This window comes from Liolophura sinensis, chromosome 6 (genome assembly GCF_032854445.1).
Source record: "Liolophura sinensis isolate JHLJ2023 chromosome 6, CUHK_Ljap_v2, whole genome shotgun sequence".
In the NCBI taxonomy this organism is placed as follows: domain Eukaryota; kingdom Metazoa; phylum Mollusca; class Polyplacophora; order Chitonida; family Chitonidae; genus Liolophura; species Liolophura sinensis.
The window spans coordinates 79,428,471-79,450,035 of NC_088300.1; the positions used below are offsets into that span (position 1 = coordinate 79,428,471).

General features: G+C 43.4%; 2 protein-coding genes across 2 annotated transcripts; one reads left to right on the top strand and one right to left on the bottom strand.

Moving 5' to 3' along the window:
• Positions 1-3,753: 3,753 nt before the first annotated feature.
• On the top strand, positions 3,754-15,843 carry LOC135466264 (uncharacterized). Its single transcript, XM_064743674.1, has 4 exons — positions 3,754-3,824; positions 7,523-7,550; positions 10,159-10,434; positions 15,638-15,843. The coding sequence occupies exons 1-4, from the start codon at positions 3,756-3,758 to the stop codon at positions 15,781-15,783; spliced, it is 519 nt and encodes a 172-aa protein (XP_064599744.1). The 5' UTR covers positions 3,754-3,755; the 3' UTR covers positions 15,784-15,843.
• Positions 15,844-16,546: 703 nt separating this feature from the next.
• LOC135467588 (uncharacterized) lies at positions 16,547-17,498 on the bottom strand. The gene is made up of 2 exons (XM_064745362.1): positions 17,431-17,498; positions 16,547-17,006 (listed from the first exon to the last, which is right to left on the bottom strand). Exons 1-2 carry the CDS (start codon positions 17,496-17,498, stop codon positions 16,547-16,549), a joined length of 528 nt encoding a protein of 175 aa, XP_064601432.1.
• Positions 17,499-21,565: the final 4,067 nt, after the last annotated feature.

The window sequence follows — 21,565 nt, forward strand, 5'->3', positions numbered from 1 at the left end:
TAACCACCTTGGCGTGCACAAATCTCGCCTTGTAATGTATGACATATCAAGTTTATTGTGTAACGATTTACATGTTCAACGCGAAGAATTCAATTAAATTTTACAATGAGTATAATTCTCTTGTGAACAAATGGAGCCGGGGTGGCCGGAGTCTCAGGCATGCGCAAACATCCCAGAGACAGACCTTCACAATAGATGCGATTGTCCAAACTATCTGAAAATCTGTCAAAAGCATAATTATATAGAACTAAACTATCGAATCAAAAACTATTGTCGAAGCTGTTAAATTTTTAGGAATCTCATATTTGGCAGTAAGGATTTTCCATTTTAGGGTTTACGAACTCTAAGAAACTGTAGGAAAGCCGAAAAACCTTTATGTTCTTCTGAAAAGTCCGTTTGTTATAGAAGCCTCCCACGTCCTCCCGCCAACCCCAGCAATTGGGTTCCCTCTTAAGGTTGCTATAGCGTCCACCAGGTCGCGCGTTCGAAGCCGTCTTCGGATGGAATAAGCACTGCTTTTATTTCAAAAAGTTTGTGGATCATCCCGGTCACAAATAATGATGACAAATGTTTTATTTGAAATATTCTCGACCCCCGCGTGAAAACTACAGCTGTCAACTGAAATCATGACTGACTAAGGTGTAGTTTACAATCCACAGCATAGCGCATGAGTAAAATGTAGATGTACAGCAACCCCATGCACGAGCAGATGTCCCTCTGCAATCGTACGATAGACAGATGAAAGTTAGGGACTTTACAACATTTTCTTAGGAGTTACGTAGTTATTGTACAGGGTATTACAGACCCCTGGCACGTAGGGCGGGGCTCACACAGCCTGAAGGGAGACGAGGTTAAAGAGCAGATGGTCAGTGCCTGGTAAAACACTGAAGATATCCTAGGGGTGTAGATAACACTTCATCGTTACAAAGATGTGTCAGGCTCACCTCCTGGTTTAGATCGTAAACCCGTGAAGGCCAAGAAGGAAACTACACAATGCTGGCCTCCCGGAGCTCCACTGGAGGTGTTACAACTCGAAAGAGGCGATACGATCTGTACGGCTTATCGCAGATCTACACTTCCTTTCATCACTTATATACAGTGACCTTAAATTGCACTTACCTACAACAACTTGGTATGCCAAGTCACAGCTCCCTAACCCTACAGTAACAAGCTTTTGAAGTTTCTAATTGCACCAGACGAAAGATCGAGGCTAATCGGTACACAACCGTTTTAATGTCTACTCTTACATAACCAATTATAACAAGAGACTTCCGCCGCCTAATTTTGTAGGAATTTTGTGAATTCTTACCGATACGACGGTATGCGTCATCCCAAGCCAAACCTGCACGAGTGCTACTGTACGACCATGTGTAAGGCATGAGATATCTGATAGCTTGGGTGATCAATGCTTAGATTATAAAGTTATGGCATCCGTCATTACCATGTTTCAAATATCAAGAATATCAAGTTGGGGCATTAATGTTTTAAATTCATTTGGAAACAATGTTTAAAATCTCAAGAAAGATTCATCTTTTGGAACTATGTAAACTCTGAACTTTGGACATCAATTACATAAGCATCATCTGAAACCAATGTTTAAACTGTCAAGTTAGGGCATCAGTTGCAGAGCCACGGTATAAACAAAACTAAACACTTGTTTAGGTTGAGTGAGTGATTGGGGTTTAACTTCGTAAACTTGTTTACATTCTCAAGTGAAAATATCAGTTAAATCCAATTTTTAAAATCTCAATACCAGTGTTTAATATTTTAAGTTATAGAGCGTCAGTCAAAACCAATGTTTAATATTTTAAGTTATAGAGCGTCAGTCAAAACCAGTGTTTAAAAATCTCAGATTAGGACATCAGGCAAAACCATTAGTTAAAATTTGAAGTCAAACCCATTGTTTAAACTTGGTTGAATTTGAAACTCCATCTCAATGTTCTCAAATGTTATGGCATAATGATGCCTGGACTGGTTTTACTTGTTTTCAATCGGAGCCGATGTAAGCTTGTCAGGTGACTACCAGGATTTAGACATTGCAATGGAAGGTACAAAAATTAAAGTACACCTCAACCTTGGTTTGCTCTCATGAGTTTATGGCGGCCATGCCTTTCCTACATCACAAGATCTTTGTTTTGAGATCATTTGTACGTTTATGTTATGATGGACTGTGAAGTGTGGAACATGGCTATAGGCTAAGTACTGACACGATCCAAATCGTGTGTATGTCATGTCTAAATCTCCTTATGCCCAGTAAATCAGGCACTTACTCTGAATCGACTGTGTTTTGCCGATGAACAATGAATAAGCATTGTTTGTTTATCCAATCACGACACTGAGAAGATGGTTTACTATTGTACTCAAAAGATCTTTATTTTTATGGCTGCCTGCACAAGAACTGCGTTCCATTAATGAATTTGATTTTATCTATTACAATCCCGGTATTCTATATATTACAAACCTAAATTCTCTAAATAAGTATTTCAAACCCAGTTTGTTTTTACATTACAAGCCTGTTTTTCCCTACTTTAATCCAGATATTCTCTATACAAACCGGGTGTTCTTTATACAAACCCAGTATTCTCTATACAAACCCAGTATTCTCTATACAAACCCAGTGTTCTCAATACAAACCCAGTATTGTCTATACAAACCCAGTATTCTCTATACAAACCAGGTATTGTCTATACAAACCCAGTATTCTCAATACAAACCCAGTATTGTCTATACAAACCCAGTATTCTCTATACAAACCAGGTATTCTCCATACAAACCAGGTATTCTCAATACAAACCCAGTATTCTCTATACAAACCCAGTATTGTCTATACAAACCCAGTATTCTCTATACAAACCAGGTATTCTCTATACATACCCGGTATTCTCTATACAAATCAGGTATTCTCTATACATACCCCGTATTCTCTATACAAACCCAGTATTCTCAATACAAACCCAGTATTGTCTATACAAACCCAGTATTCTCTATACAAACCAGGTATTCTCTATACAAACCAGGTATTCTCTATACATACCCGGTATTCTCTATACAAACCAGGTATTCTCTATACAAATCCGGCATTCTCTATTTCAAACCCGTTTTTCCTTCTGCATTGCACGATCGCTTTCACTACTTTAATCCAGGTATTCTCAATACAAACTCAGTATTCTCAATACAAACCCAGTATTCTCTATACAAACCTAGTATTGTCTAAACAAACCTGGTATTCTCTATATAAGCCTGGTATTCTCTTTTTCAAACACAGATACTGGTACAAATCCAGTATCCTCTATACAAATCCAGTATCCTCTGTAGAAATCTATGTTTTCTCTATACAAATCTATGTTTTCTCTACTTCAAACCCGGTCTCCTTTAAAAAAAAAACCAATAAACGATTTTCTCTATTTCAAACCCGGTTATTCAGAAGTGGGCCTGTTCTATTCAGTCACTAGGACGGGTCTATGTTATATGCACTCGCACGAAGCTAATGTGTATCCGCTATATTAAACCTTCCTACACGAAGCTGTTAACATACAATCGCGAATCAGTAGGTATTTTATTTGCGTCTGACGTTCCAGACGTTTTGTCCAATCAGAAACCTCTGTGCCAAGTGCATAAAGTTTATCTTCTCTTTTTTATTTGATTTGACATCTTGTCACTTGTTTCGACCTTTTCCGGTTTGCTTATTTGGCGTTTATAGGGTGGTATATATGGCGCGGTTTAGTTTGAGGCACACAGCAGGCTATACAACCACGATGGCGCCCACATTGCAGCTCGGGAGCATTCTGCTGATTCTTAGCTTGTCTCACCAGGCCATGGCTCAGGTAATACAGCTTGATTAATAGCAAAACAGCAGACTGGGAAATAATTCTTATTAAGCAGGCTTGTAACTCACTATTAAATGTGTGAGTTGATTAGTATCCACACCTTGCTAATTTTGTAGCGCACAATATCATTTAGTAGGCTTCCATGGTTGGAAAGCCTTTTGTTACCATATGGATTATTATTGGGGCTTCCAGCAGCTTGCAGTTGTTTTTGTTGTTCTTCTTTCTCCAAGAATATATACCACTGTAGCTAGAAATCTGAAATTTTAGTATATGGAAGGTATGTCAAAATTATATCAGGAGACCAGAAAAAGAGCAATGTAGGTAACGCGGTTTGCCGCCATATTAGGCTACAAAGTCATACCAGAATTTGCTTAAATCTAAAATACAGACTAATGGGTTAAATTAGATTTGTCTTGTTTATGTTGCTGGGCTACCGTATTGGAAAATGATGTAAACTAAAAACATTTTCCTCACAACTACTGAATAAAATTGATTGAAAGTCCAAGACAAGGTGCAAAAAGTATGTTGAAAATTAATTTCGTCAATATGTAAAGTAGGCAACAAACATTCTCATGCTATGAGCTATAATTTAATATGCTGATGAAGCACGTTGAGGCAAATAAAGCGCTTTGATTTTTGGCAGCAAAACAGTAAAATGCAGTCGAATAATCTAGAATATAGTACCCAAGGTATGACTGACTTGATCATTATCGTATTGTCCGGGCTATATGCTATAACGTCACACATCACTGACCCACTTTGCCCGTATATTGGAGATATACCAAAATATTGGGTTATACAGAGTATCTCTACAACTGCTCCTATAACTGGTTTGAAATTTGACATGATTGTGCATGTCCTTTGGAGGTACAACATATTTAAAATTGAGTGAAATTCGTTGAAAACTGAAAAAGCTCGCCGCTGGTCGTTTAAGTTAGGTGTCGACCATTTTTGAAGTTTGGAATAAAAAGTGTGTATAATTGATGTAATTTGGTGTGCTGAAGACGAGACTGGTTTTATATCTCTTCTCCGAAGTATAGTTTTTTTTGTACATTGCCGTTAAAAACTTCTTTAACTTAACTTTACATTTTTACATTTTTGAAGGTCACCTGACCATAAACTGTTACTGTAAACAGGCTGAAAATTAGTCGCGGCAAAGACCTAAATGTGGCCTTCCTTTTTGATATAACGGCGCAGTTCACTCGTTCACTGGTGGTAATTATAAGAGGAAAACTTGCGTAGTCACCGGGAGGCAACTGTGTTCAAACCCCATCTCCCAATGATCATATACAAGCATGCTTCCATGACACCAACTGCTAAATTTACAGCCTTTATCAACACACACACTGGCGGTGCATGTACAGCATCATGTTGCTTATTCCAAACCTTGCAATGTGTAGAGACAACCTTATACTAAGGCAGAAGTTGCAGATTGTGTTGTAGATATCTTGGAGGCCACAAAACTGCAAGTCTTTCCAGCATGTATTTTATTACCTGTTTCCTTCGCTCGAAAAAGGTAGCCCTCTCTGGTGAATCTTACTTTCCTTTACAAGGTGCAGCCCAGTTCCTTTACCCACAGCTCGCTTTCTTCTTCGTTGATCCGCCTTGGTGGCCCAATATTTAGAGCGTTCGCCTCGAAGTCAGGAGACCCGGGATCAGGCCCGAGTCGGGTTATACCAAAGACTTTAAAAATGTTACTTCTTGCTGCCTCGCTTGACGCTCAGCATTGAGAGGTTAGGTCAAGAAAATAGGGCTGGCTGGCCCGGTGTCAGTATAATATGACGGTGTGGGCAGTCATGTCTGGTGTCTTCGGCATCATGTTGCAGTGGCGGCAGCACTCGTCGTCACATGACTGAAAAATTGTTAAGTACGACGTTAAACTCAAGCATTCATTCATTCATTCATTCCTCTGCAACGTGTAGCCCGATTGCTTTTGCCACAACTCGGGTTTCGAGCAGATCGCTTCCCTTTGTCAGAACTCGGTTTCCATTACATCGAGCAGCTCGGTTCCTTTTGTCAGAACCCGGTTTACATTACATCGATCAGTTCGGTTCCTTTCGTCAGAACTGGGTTTCCATTACATCGAGCAGCTCGGTTCCTTTCGTCAGAACTGGGTTTCCATACATCGACCAGCTCGGTTCCTTTTCAACATACGGCCAGGTTCTTTTAACATGCAGCAACCTGTTCAATGGCTCGGTTCTCGTTATCAAGGCTTGATTTCGTCCACAACAACCCTGATATCTTTATCACTTATTTATCCTTCCACCACAGTTCATTTTACCTACAATTTTGTAAATGTATATTAGGAGTAAAGTGCTCAACTCCAAATTTTGTGGTCTATGGGGAACTCGGGATTTACCCACTGTATATAAAGGTGTATCTGAGAATAATCTCATACTGGGTTAAGATCATCCATTGAAAAGAGACAAAGGTGGGAAGTCTTATGTACAGGTTTATGTTCAAGGAATGTATGACAATCTATGGCTTACCAATGTTAAAACAATTCTATATTCAACAGGTCTAAACTTTATATGGGACACACAAGCTGTAAACAGTGCTACCTTTCTCACAAAAGTCCTGGAACAAACACTAAAAGATCAGTTCCTCCAGAAATGGTTCAGTGATATTGAATCATCTCCCAAGGAAAGAATATACAAGATATATTAAACAGATTTCCAGCTAGAAAAATTTCTTCTGTAACTAAGGGAAAACGACAGAAAAGCCCTTAGTAAATTTCGGACATCCAGCCACAGACTTCCAATCGAAACAGGAAGATGGTCCAAAACTGACAGATCACAACGTCTCAGTATGGCTTGTGAAACAGGTTGCACTGGTGACAAATATCACTCCTTATTCGTCTGTCCAAAACTAAAGCACTTGCGAGTAAAGTACAAAAGAGATAACCCTTATGCCTGCACACAACAAGCTAAACTGAAATTTATTTTGTAATCTATAGACGGGATCAGCCTAAAAAGGCTATCCCGTTTTATAAAGGAAGGCGTGACTATGTGTAAGTTTTAATGATATTCCTCATCGCTGTTGCAAACGTAAGTATATCTATAGCCGCCATATATTGTGTAAATATGTAAAATGCTGTACCTCCTGTACCACCCTGAGTGGTTTGAGTGGGATAAACCAACGAATGAAGCAGCTAATTTCCTATTGTTAGAACTCGGTTTCCTTTTCAACATACAGCCAGGTTCCTTTAACATGCAGGAACCTGTTCACCAGCTCGGTTCTCTTTACAACAACTTGGTTTCCTCCACAACAACCCTGATCTCTGTACCTCTTGTTTATCCTTCCACCACAGTATGATTTGTCCTATCACAGACTTACTCTACTCTGTTACAAGGTTTTCTTCAATACCGTTTGGCGTGCCCTGGCTTGTCAATCAATCAATCAATCGATCAATCAATCGATCAATCCATCCATCCATCCATCCATCCATCCATCCATCCATCCATCCATCCATCCATCCATCAATCAATCAATCAATCAATCAATCAATCAATCAATCAATCAATCAATCAATCTATCAATACAGCCTGGTTTTCTCAATTTATTTTATTCAAGCATGGTTTCCTAACCAAATAAGTGTCTCGCCTCACACTCGACAGACACTACTGGAATGTACCAAAAAGCTACTTGTTAAATGTCAAAATTCAGAGCGAATCCTTTTCCACGTGTCGTTTCAGCTGACTTTTATCAACCGCGAGGGTGTTGGTGAGTACTGTGTCATCTTTATATATCAACCGCGAGGGTGTTGGTGAGTACTTTGTCATCTTTATATATCAACCGTGAGGGTGTAGGTGAGTGCTTTGTCATCTTTATATACCAACCGTGAGGGTGTTGATGCGTACTTTGACATCTTTATATATCAGCCGCAAGGGTATTGGTGAGTTCTATTTCATCTTTATATATCAACCGTGAGGGTGTAGGTGAGTGCTTTGACATCTTTATATATCAGCCGCAAGGGTATTGGTGAGTTCTATTTCATCTTTATATATCAACCGTGAGGGTGTAGGTGAGTGCTTTGTCATCTTTATATACCAACCGTGAGGGTGTTGATGCGTACTTTGACATCTTTATATATCAGCCGCAAGGGTATTGGTGAGTTCTATTTCATCTTTATATATCAACCGTGAGGGTGTAGGTGAGTGCTTTGTCATCTTTATATACCAACCGTGAGGGTGTTGATTATATATCAACCGCGAGAGTGATGGTGAGTGCTTTGTCATCTTAGTATATCAGTCGCGGTAAAATTGACGCATAATAAACATTACCCATCGCCAAACACACGGCAAACATTGTCCATCGTCAGGCACATGACAAACATTGTCCATCGTCAGGCACATGGCAAACATCGTTCATCGTTAGGCACATGGCAAACATCAAGTATCGTCAGGCACATGGTAAACATTGTCCATCGTTAGGCACGTGGCGAACATTGTCCATCGCCAGGCAAATTGCAAACAATGTCGATCGTTAGGCACATGGCGAAACACTGTCCATCGTTAGGCACATGGCGAACATGGTCCATCGCCAGGCAAATTGCAAACATTGCCCATCGTTAGGCACATGGCTAACATTGTCCATTGTTAGGCACATGGCGAACATTGTCCATCGTTAGGCACATGCCGAATATTGCCCATCGCCGGGCACATGGCGAACATTGTCCATCGCCGAGCACATGGCGAACATTGTCCATCGTTAGGCACAGGGCGAACATTGTCCATCGTTAGGCACATGGTGAACATTGTCCATCGTTAGGCACATGGCTAACATTGTCCATCGCCGGGCACATGGCGAACATTGTCCATCGTTAGGCACAGGGCGAACATTGTCCATCGTCAGGTATATGGCTAACATTGTCCATCGTTAGGCACAGGGTGAACATTGTCCATCGTTAGGCACATAACGAACATGGTCCATCGTCAGGCACATGGCAGCCATTGTTCACTGTCAGGCACATGGCTAACATTGTCCATTGTCAGGCACAGGGCGAACATTGTCCATCGTTAGGCACATCGCGAACATGGTTCATCGTTAGGCACACGACGAACATGGTCAATCGCCAGGCACATGGCAACCATTGTTCACTGTCAGGCACATGGCTAACATTGTCCATCGTTAGGGACATGGCAAACATTGTCCATCGTCAGGCACATCGCGAACATGGTCCATCGCCGGGCGCATCGCAAACATTGTCCATCATTAGGCAAATCGCTAACATGGTCCATGGCCGGGCACATGGCGAACATTGTCCATCGCCAGGCAAATGGCAAACACTGTCGATCGTTAGGCACTGGGCGAATATTGCCCATGGCCAGGCACATGGTTAACACTGTCCATCGTCAGGGACATCGCGAACATTGTTCATCATTAGGCACATCGCTAACATGGTCCATCACCGGGCACACGGCGAACATTGTCCACCCTCAAGTACATGGCGAACATTATCCATCGTTAGGCACATGGCGAACATTGCCCATTACGTCAGGAACATACCAAACATGGTCCATCGCCCAGCATATGGCAAACATTGTCCACCGTCGAGCAAATGGCCAACATTGGGCGAATATTGCCCATGGCCAGGCACATGGTTAACACTGTCCATCGTCAGGGACATCGCGAACATTGTTCATCATTAGGCACATCGCTAACATGGTCCATTACCGGGCACATGGCGAACATTGTCCACCCTCAAGTACATGGCGAACATTATCCATCGTTAGGCACATGGCGAACATTGCCCATTACGTCAGGAACATGCCAAACATGGTCCATCGCCCAGCATATGGCAAACATTGTCCACCGTCGAGCAAATGGCCAACATTGTCCATCGTCAGGCACAGGTTCGAACTTTCAGCTGTAGTTGCACGCGACCTCGTTCGTCAATGGCCATTCAGCTGTGCCTTTACTTGCATTGAGAGCTCTGAAATATATGTTACTGATTTTTTATGATTGTTTACGAAACACAACGAAGGATGTTTATTGATTAAGGTAATACTTATGGAATAAAAGTTTAACATGTAATAAGGGCATGCTTATGTAAGATAAAGTATAAAGATATAAAATAAAAGACTAAAAGGTTATTAACGTGAAATAAAGGGATGGTCATGTAAGGTAAAAATGTTAGTAAAGGCTATTAACAGGACATAAAGGGTTGGTCATATAAGGTAAAAATTGAAGGTTATTAACGTGACATAAAGGGTTGGTCATGTAAGGCAAAATGTTAGCGAAGGTTATTAACGTGAAATAAAGGGGTAATCATGTAAGGTAACTTTGTACATGATTTCACGCAGGTGTTTTGTTTTCATTGTATGTGTAGTGCTTGGCCGGACGTCTAAGGTTGGGGTGATAAAGGAACACTCAGGTCGACTGATCGCTTCTGCACACTCCAACTGCTCGGAGACAAACATGGAGTTTGCTATAGCGCCGTACAAGGCCAACTTCTACGTGGCCTGGAAAGTCTGCGCTGATCCCTGGACTCAGGAGAACGGCGAATGGAGCTTCAGGTGCACGTATCAGGACCCGAACGGTCAGGAACAGTGTCGTGATTGTGGCAAAAAGTATCGAGATTCGAGCAGAGACAGTGACCAACCAAGTAAGACATGACTCAATGCTGTTTATACTCAGCTCCCCAAGTGCTATCGAGAGCAGAGACAGTGACCACCCAATTAAGACATGACTCACTGCTGTATTATACTCAGCACCCCCCTCCCCCCTCCGTGATATCGAGAGCAGAGACAGTGACCACCCAATTAAGGCATGACTCACTGCTGTATTATACTCAGCACCCCCCCCCCCTCCGTGCTATCGAGAACAGAGACAGTGACCACCCAATTAAGACATGACTCACTGCTGTATTATACTCAGCACCCCCCTCCCCCCTCCGTGATATCGAGAGCAGAGACAGTGACCACCCAATTAAGACATGACTCACTGCTGTATTATACTCAGCACCTCTCCCCCCTCCGTGATATCGAGAACAGAGACAGTGACCACCCAATTAAGACATGACTCACTGCTGTATTATACTCAGCACCCCCCCCCCCCACTCCGTGATATCGAGAACAGAGACAGTGACCACCCAATTAAGACATGACTCACTGCTGTATTATACTCAGCACCTCCCCCCCCCATCCGTGATATCGAGAGCAGAGACAGTGACCACCCAATTAAGACATGACTCACTGCTGTATTATACTCAGCACCTCTCCCCCCCTCCGTGATATCGAGAACAGAGACAGTGACCACCCAATTAAGACATGACTCACTGCTGTATTATACTCAGCACCCCCCCCCCCACTCCGTGATATCGAGAACAGAGACAGTGACCACCAAATTAAGACATGACTCACTGCTGTATTATACTCAGCACCTCCCCCCCCCCTCCGTGATATCGAGAACAGAGACAGTGACCACCCAATTAAGACATGACTCACTGCTGTATTATACTCAGCACCTCCTCCCCCTCCGTGATATCGAGAACAGAGACAGTGACCACCCAATTAAGGACATGACTCACTGCTGTATTTCGCTTGACGTTCAGCATGAAGGGGATAGTGCAACAACTCGTTGACCCGTATCAGTATAATGGCTCGGGCGGGTCGGCTTACTAGCCTTCGGTAAGAGGTGTCAGTGAAGCAGCACTAGATAAAAGAGCGGTGGAAATCCTGCAACAAGGAGGCACATTACATGCACTCGAAGGATTCCTTCGTCGTCATATGACGACTTCATATTTAATTGATTTGGAATAAGAAACTATTCTAGCTATTCTTAAGTCTGTTTAGCCTTAGAAACGCCAGTTGAGATATGAGGAGTCGCGATATTACAGGGATAAAACTACAAGCGAGGTGACCATGTATCAGTAAGGTTGAACTGTATTTTCGTTCCAAATGCACAATACCAAACGCAGTCCAACAACACAACAGGAAAAGAGAGAAAACAGGCCAGAGCCCCCCCACCCCCAATGCAAGCAGGGTGGATAATTCTGCACACACATTGACATGTAACCTGAATTACATAACCATAATACTTTGGCACGGCTACTTTTTTCTAGTCTGGCCACTCTTGAGAACACAAGACGGAGATTAACACCACAAAACACGTAGAAGAGACAGATTGATGTTAAATGAAAGTCACTGCAGAGTAAAAGTCAGAAAGTGAGGAGGCATAATTCAGTGGTGAATGAAACTGAATAATGGTACAAACAATCTGTGAAACATGATACCAAAAATGCATTGTGCGTTAATCAACGTCATCTAGATGTTTTGGTGACCGCAGTGGTCTCACCAAATTTCAGCACTAGAATCTGTGTTATATTCAGAAAGTGTAATCCCTATTAACGATAATACTTTGGGTAACAAGAACACCATCTTTTGCAATAGTGACGGTGTTTAGGTATCACTTTACGTCTTTAATGGCGGTGGACTTCTTACAGGGGCGGGTGTCCCTGCTTGAGATGGGCATGAGCACGATGTAGATCAGGGCATTCAGACTAGGGAGCAAGCCATACGGAGCGAGTTGTGAAAGGCAGTTTAGTTATGCCACTGAGAATTGTCGTTAGGCGAGCACCGATGGACAACACAACTTTCAGAACGTTGGACAAATGAAACACACCTGGCAGGAGGGATCGTCACAGTCTAGCATTTCGACTGGCGAAGTCTGAAGGGACATTTGCAGAACCAGCTGGATGGCGGATAGAAGCCTGGCATCGGCTGACGGTGGGCAGGCAATGTTGACACCTTGGACTGGCAGAAAACTCGCCACGACATTGGAAGGCTTGGACACTATGGGAGGATGGCACTATGTATGGATGAAAGTGCTTGGTTGCCACCGCAATGGACAGTGCTTCAATTTCACACAGGATCCACGTTATTTGTCGTCCTCGAAGTTTCGCACTGAAGAATCCCCGCGAAGTGTTGCCGATCATTGCGGGTTATATACAGAGTAGCTCCGATGCCATGTCTTTTGACGGATCCGTCTGTGACGATCCATAGTTGGTCCTCTGGGCGGGGTAGAACAATGGCTTTATTAGTGGATAAGGCCTGTTGGGCTGAGTGAAAAGCCTGGAGTTCTTCATCTGACCACAAGAATTGGTCGTTTGATTGACGTCCAGCGGTGAAAGGGTCCAACGGAGACAAGATGCTAGAACAGCGTGGAATTACTCGAGCCAAGATCCTTGTAGACCCCCATAAATGAGCGTAAGCCATGAACAGTTGTCGGCCCAGGACAAGACGCCAGGGCAACAATACGGTCAGGGCGAGCGTAGACAGATCCCTCCCTCAGATCCAACCTAAGCTGGCGACTGATGAGGGGCGATGACTGTCTTGGAGGAGGACAGACGCAAACTGTTTTTCTGTAGTGTTTGTAGTAGTCTTTCCCATAGCAATTCCTCTTGTGTTTGGGCACCGTAGGAAAGATCATCTGCTACTTTTACAACCATGCCCTGTTCTGGAAAGTCTCTCAGAACTCTGCACATTAGTTCCTCTCAGGCAGTCTCCGAGCCTGGCATTCCCATTGCGGACCGTACATAAACAAGGACGCCACGAAACCGAGTAGCGACACCGCAATACTTCATTGAATCTTTAGAAAGAGGGATCTGGTAGAACGCACGTGAGAGATCGGTAGTTATTATATACTTCCAACGACTAATTTGGCGTAGGGTGGAATCCACGTCTGGCATAACAGAAGGTTGAGGCTTGCTATAGGGACCCACGTCAGCAAAGGCAGTCACAAGACGGGAGCCACCACTTGGTTTCTTAACCAAAAATGAAGGATTCAGTTATTCCACAGATATCACGGCCTCTTCCGGTCGTTGAAATACTCCGACTTCTTGTGATTCATCAAACTTGTGCTGAAGCTCGATAAGGTTGTCACGGAATAATTCTGGAGGCGGCCTTTTTTGTGGAGGCTGAGCGGGATCCATATTTACAACTGAGTGGAATGGGCCTGAGGCACCGTTGTAGCCCACGGGTTCTGGATCAAAGACATCCTCGAAATTGACCAGTATATCTCGGAACTTGGCTTTCATGGCTGGGGACAGGATATTATTGGGCTCAATGTTAACACTGCTGGGGTGATGTGTGAACGCTGGGAATGATTAAATATGTCGTTGGGGGAAAAACTGACCGTATTTGGCAAACGTGTTCATCACCAAGAACAGTTTTGGGTTCACTGGACAGGTTAGATACACGTATCTTTCTTGATATGCTAGTTAACAGATGGGGTTTTGGCCACATATGAGCATATTTGCTGTTGACAGGACTATCCACACGGGGCTCTAGAGCATACGCGTTGTCTGGATCCAATATCCGACACGTCCACTTCTAAAAGTTTATCCGGCCAAATTGTTGACGCATGAGATGGGGCGCGAATCAAATGGGGACGGTGGATGGTGTGAGTGGCCGGATGCGAGCTTGCGGAGACATACCTATAACTGATACCGTCACTAAATATGATCACACGCTTGAATTGGGCGAACGGCAATGTCATTGCGTTCCATGAATGGGGTTCCCGCGAGCATCTCCACGTCCAAGTTTTCAACCACGAGGACGCAAAAGATTACGAATCTTTGTGAAGTCATTTTCGCCGACGACGTTGAGCGCGGATGATCCATCCCGTCGTCAGAGGTTACTTCGGCAATGTCGTCGCAGGGTTGTTCGACAATATTTACGATTTTGGCGGGCCTTTTCGAGTTATTTGTCTTGTTCAGGATGGTAAGAAAACTCCCTCAAATAATGGCGGCGCGGGGTTAGCAGAGGCAAATCTATTCTTAAATGTACATGTACGCATTACTTTTGTCTCCTCCGTTGTTCTGATTTCATCAAGGAGGGAGGCAAGTGCCTGTGAAATCTCAGGTTTTATCGACGCTAATGTTATGAAGCATATTTCTTTGCCGTATCGCTGTTTAATGAGCTGAGGAATGTGCGGGGTGTAAAAGTCACAACCATGTAAGGAAGATGAAATTTTCGAGGGACGGGGAGAGTTCTTCGTCCTCAGCTACAGCAGCATTGGCGGTGTTGAATGCTGCCGTCGCGCAGTAGTAAATTATCTTCAACAAACACCATAAGGCGTTGGTAGAGACGCTGGCCGTTCGTCGGGTTATAGGTGGGTAGCGGAGAAGTCCAGGAAACGTGCGCCTGATGACTGAAAGCCATAATGTAGCCGAATGGTTTGCCAGATATTGTTAATGTAGGTAGAGTTCCCGACAATGGTGTTCCGTGAAATAACTGGACAATAGTTGGCAATTTGTCCCAGCATCAACTCAAACATAGTAACCTTTTGCTCAGCTGTGTGACGTTCTGCCTGTTCTACATGTTCACCATCATCTCTGTGGCCACGCAGAGGGGACGCACGGGATTTTTTCCCCACTGAGCACCGAGGAGTAAAAACGGGGCGAAATTAGGAAATTAGTGACAAGGTGTACTGTAGATTATGTCTTCAGGAGTTCACAGTCTCCTGCTTAGACAAACACCATTGTTTAGGTGCTCTGTGTGTTGGCCATGTTAGAGAGTTATAATTACTCACGAAGAAAACGAGTAAGAGAGAGAAAACAGGCCAGAGTGCTCCCCCTCCCCCCCCCCCCCCCCGCCCACACACTGACAGGTAACCTAAACTACATAACCATAATACTTTGGCGAAAGGAAACCCGTTTGTGAAAATCCATTGTTAATCAGCTGTTAAGATCATCGTATATAGCACAGTGTTAGGGAATTCCTGTGGGTATAGCACAGGGTTAGGGAATTCCTGTGGGTGTCACAGACACATTCTACACCAGTTCCGTTAATATGTTTGTTTTTCAGTGCTGGTGAAGGGACCAGTGTTAACCGTCAAGTTCAACGCCCCTCCTGGCATCGACAAGTCCATCATATTCGCCTACTGTTTCTTTGACGGAATAACGGAAACGGAAGAAGCATGCTTTACTGACATGGAAAAGGAATGCTTTTAGAAGCACCCTTGCTTAGTTAATCTATCTATACCTTGAAAGAATGTTTGAAAGTGATTTCTGCCAACCACGTGTAACAGTAAAATAAACAGATAGCTGATGATTTTCAGATGGGTTTTAGTCAGTTCTGTTCTCTTTATGTTAGATTACAGGCTTTTAACAATGTTAACAAATCAGTTGTCAATTATCAGTTGAAGAGAAATCAGTTTGAAGAGAAACACGCGCTTCAGTTCGAACAGTTTCTTACACAGATTGTTATGATTGAGACCGCTCGTTCAGCCTACTAAAGCTGTCTACAGCTTCGTGTCAAGAGGTTTGTCATACAGGTGACTGGTGTAGGGCGTTCGTGGCTTACTCAGTGCCACGTCTGGAAGTTTGTCATAGAGGTGACTGGTGAAGGGCCTTCGTCGTTTGCTCGGCGCCACGTCAGGAAGTTTGTCACACAGGTGACTGGTAAAGAACGTTCGTGGTTTGCACAGCGCCTCGTCAGGAGGTTTGTCATACAGGTGACTGGAAAAGAACGTTCGTGGTTCGGCGCCGCGTCAGGAGGTTTGTTATACAGGTGACATATGTAGGGCGTTCGCGGTTTGCTCAGAGCCACGTCTGGAAGTTTGTCATACAGGTGACTGGTGTAGGGCGTTCGTGGCTTACTCAGTGCCACGTCTGGAAGTTTGTCATAGAGGTGACTGGTGAAGGGCGTTCGTGGCTTACTCAGCGCCACGTCAGGAAGTTTGTCATACAGGTGACTGGTGTAGGGCGTTCGTGGCTAACTCAGCGCCACGTCAGGAAGTTTGTCATAGAGGTGACTGGTGTAGGGCGTTCGTGGCTTACTCAGTGCCACGTCAGGAAGTTTGTCATAGAGGTGACTGGTGTAGGGCGTTCGTGGCTTACTCAGTGCCACGTCAGGAAGTTTGTCATAGAGGTGACTGGTGTAGGGCGTTCGTGGCTTACTCAGTGCCACGTCAGGAAGTTTGTCATAGAGGTGACTGGTGTAGGGCGTTCGTGGCTTACTCAGTGCCACGTCAGGAAGTTTGTCATAGAGGTGACTGGTGTAGGGCGTTCTTGGCTTACTCAGTGCCACGTCAGGAAGTTTGTCATAGAGGTGACTGGTGTAGGGCGTTCTTGGCTTACTCAGTGCCACGTCAGGAAGTTTGTCATAGAGGTGACTGGTGTAGGGCGTTCTTGGCTTACTCAGTGCTACGTCAGGAAGTTTGTCATAGAGGTGACTGGTGAAGGGTCATCGTGGTTTGCTCAGTGCCACGTCAAGAGTTTTCTCATACAGGTGACCGGTAAAGATCGTTTGTGGCTTACTCAGCGCCACTTCAGGGGGTATGTCATAGAGGTGACTGGTGAAGGGCATTCGTGGTTTACTCAAGGCAACACCAGTTAAATAAATAAACGAACAAGAGCAGCGCTAGGTAAAAGATCAGTAGAAATCCGTCCTGCCACAAGAAGGCACATCACATGCACACTAAGGATTCCTTCGTCGTAATATGACTGAAAACTTGCTAAATACGACGTTAAACCCCAAGAACGTACTTACTCGCTCCCGTAAAAATGTGCACTAAAGGATAAGGCGTCATCAACCTGACTGACCCAAACAGATCGACAGATCGACCCACACAGATCGACTGACGGACCCACACAAACCACATTACAGAGCAGGACAAGTAAACCTCCACCAGGCACTGTGGTTTGGTACAGGTGGAGATATACATTTCGGTGTCTCCGTCCACATTACAAAATAGAACAATTAACCCCCCATAAGGCAGTGTGGTTTGGTACAGGTGGATATATACATTTCGGTGTCTCCGTCCACATTACAAAATAGAACAATTAAACCCCCATAAGGCAGTGTGGTTTGGTGCAGGTGGATATATACATTTCGGTGTCTCCGTCCACATTACAAAATCGAACAATTAAACCCCCATAAGGCACTGTGGTTTGGTGCAGGTGGATATATACATTTCGGTGTTTCCGTCCACATTACAAAATAGAACAATTAAACCTCCACAAGGCACTGTGGTTTGGTGCAGGTGGATATATACATTTCGGTGTCTCCGTCCACATTGCGGAGTAGGACAAATAAAGCCACACCAGGCATTGTGGTTTGCAGCAGGTGCATATATACATTCTGGTATGTCCGTCCACATTGCTGTGTGGAACAAGTAAACCTCCACAAGGCACTGTGGTTTGGTGCAGGTGGATATATATATTCTGGTGTCTCCGTCCATACTGCTGAGTAAGACAAGTAAACATCCACAAGGCACTGTGGTTTGGTACAGGTGGATATATATATTCTGGTGTCTCCGTCCATACTGCTGAGTAAGACAAGTAAACATCCATCAGGCACTGTGGTTTGGTGCAGGTGGATATATACATTCTGGTGTCTCCGTCCATACTGCTGAGTAAGACAAGTAAACATCCATCAGGCACTGTGGTTTGGTACAGATGGATATATACATTCTGGTGTCTCCGTCCATACTGCTGAGTAAGACAAGTAAACATCCATCAGGCACTGTGGTTTGGTACAGATGGATATATACATTCTGGTGTCTCCGTCCATACTGCTGAGTAAGACAAGTAAACATCCATCAGGCACTGTGGTTTGGTACAGATGGATATATACATTCTGGTGTCTCCGTCCATACTGCTGAGTAAGACAAGTAAACATCCATCAGGCACTGTGGTTTGGTACAGATGGATATATACATTCTGGTGTCTCCGGTCTCCAGGCCCCAATCTTTGGTGCGTGTATATACATACATTCTGGTGTCTCCGTCCATATTACGGAGTACAGGTAAACTTTTACCAGAGACTGTGGTTTGGTGCTAGTTGATGTATATATTCTGTCCATATCGCAAAGAAGAGTACAAGAATATAGAAAAAGAACAACAGTTGCTGTGGGGCACATAGCTTTAAATGAAGGCTTGTATTAAATGAAGCATCCTTGGCACACCAAAACTTTTCGAGTTGCGGACAAGGGGAGACTATCCGCGAATACTATGGTCGTGAAGTTAGATGCCAGTTCGCGGTTGCTAGTTGGGTATTCAATAGTATTTCAGATGCCACTTGCCTCTTCAATATTCAGATTAAAACACCCATATCAGGCTAATTTACACTTTCACTACCAAACTTTGTACGTTTGCACACATACAGCGCGCACATTCATTACATTAGAATTGAATTTAGCCACCAGGGGGCGAATTTGTACACACAAACACCGCCCACACTTTTGTGAGATTAGTTTTAGATTTGGCCGCCAGGGGTGGTGATATTCTTTTAAATAAGCCTGATATAGCTGTGGTTATGTGAATATCGAACTGGCAACTGGCATCTAAGTTACATCTGAATATCGAACTGGCATCTAAGTTACTTCCGAATATCGAACTGGCAACTGGCATCTAAGTTACTTCTGAATATCGAACTGGCAACTGGCATCTAAGTTACATCTGAATATCGAACTGGCAACTGGCATCTAAGTTACTTCCGAATTTCGAACTGGCAACTGGCATCTAAGTTACTTCCTAATTTCGAACTGGCAACTGGCATCTAAGTTACTTCTTAATATCGAACTGGCAACTGGCATCTAAGCTACTTCTGAATATCGAACTGGAATATCGATCTATCTTCATGTGTAAACTTAGTGGTATAAAGATCGCTCCGCGAGCCCTCTAGTATAAAGGTCTATGTGCCCGTTTGTTCCCAGGAAGGAACAGACACTGGCAACGGGGCTGTGTTACTTTATTTGTTTGAAATCTCTGATGAATTTTCAACTCTTTGATGAGAGGACATTTTCACATCGAATAATACTTTAGAAAACAGATGAAGGATATTGATATTCTGAATTGTTTCGATCATTCCTGCCAAGAAAACACCCTCCCATTCACAATGGTAATGTAAGTCAGCATTGGTCTATCGTCTGATCTTTTGCAAGAAAATGGTTCGTATATTTACATTGTTGTTTGTTGTTCGGTCTGTAGAGTGTGTCAGCTGTAGACAGCAATCGCAGCTTTATGTCGACTTTGACATTAGTACATAATCTTTAGTATTTAGTGTTCTACCTTCACTTCCGGTACTTCATATGGAATTCGGATCAGGACACGCGTTGCTTGCTCTCTGTCTGCCTGGTATATTGGTAAAACGACAACTGAAACCGCCGAAGTTGAAGGAACTAACAATGTAGAAACAAACTGCATGTGATGGCCAAAGCAGCTTCATAGAGTTCCTGTATCTAAGTATCAAGTCCGATGTCCGTACACCACTCTGCCGTGCGGAGCACATTCGATGACATTCTAAAAGATCTTGAATACGACGGCGCATAACATGTTAATGAACAATCATCTTCACAAAATCCACATCTTTACAGTCATCAAACCATGTGTAGACGACTTTCTCGAGACACTTAATCCCTATATATACGAAGCAGTGAAGGAAACGTATTTCAGTGAAATTGATGGATACTATATTGAATCCCTAGATGCCACATCTTATTTGTACTGGGCTTTCTCTCCCACCGATTGCATGACAAGAGAGATCAATTAGTTTCAAGATTATTAACTATTCATCCATAGATGTCAATATACCAGGAATCCCTGCATGTGGTGTTCGTAACTCGTCTATATAGTTGCACATGCTAGAGCGTTTACTAATATCGACGATTTCAGCCTTACCATAAAACATTGCCGCTTAAACTTCTGGCTCGGCTTAACTATAAGGCGCCTCCTTCCAAAATTTCTTAAGTTGCGACAAACATATCGGGAATAGTTTACAGCCTATAATCATAGCGTAGAAGAGATATAGAGCTGTGGTCTGTAAGCATCTAATGCGGATTTCCACTTAACCAGGGGCCATATTGGGCGGTTCTTTTTTTTGCTCTTATACTCATACAATTTTTGTTGACTTATACATCGATGAACCCAAAATACATTTCCGCCACAATACAGAGAGGGCCATTGCCTGGTGAGGCTGTCTCGTCAAGCAATCACAAAGAAATTATTCCACATTCCAAGTTCAGAATATCAGTTTCTACTGAATTTAAACGTTATTGTGTATCTAAGAATCTAAATTGACTTGACCCCTCTATCCACTTTGTAAGCCGTGAAACTCATCTCTACACATCTGCCCGCGAAACGTCAAACACACTCGGTCTTCCTTCCTCAGTCTGCCGCCACTACATGCTCTTCACGTCACTGCTTCCATACCTGGCTTCTTTCGTTATAACACAACAATTATGCGTACCCCTTCCAGGTATCAGTGCACTCCTCTAATTTTACCTCATCTGCATTCATTTATCACTCAGCTTTTAACAGCTATGTATTTCAACTACCTGCACAAGACTGCAGTCTTTCAAACTCCATCAGCTGATCTGACAGGCAACCGTCGTGACGTCACGGGATTACGAGAGAGAATTGTTGAGTTTCATTTTTTTGTGCCTTTCTTTGATAAAACTGCACTCTCGTGCCTTTGTGTACTTTGTCGTTTGGACAAAATAAACGCACCGATATCGCAAATGTGAAAGGTCGTCGCAATGATTATGTAAAGTTACCTCCCCTTCTTAGCTCTGCGCGTAGAAGATAGAGATGCTGATTCGGCAATAGTTCAGAGCTGCAGATGCAGTTTGAAGGTTTGTTGTTTTGTTATTTTCTTAGTGTTTCCAGTTTTCTAGCTCTGAACACCATTGTAGTATTTGAAATGAACTGTTCATGGTGCGAGCCATGATCGGATTTCATTGACAAAGCGTAGAGAGTCTTGTTCGCTGTTGTAAAGGTGTTGCTGACGGCAG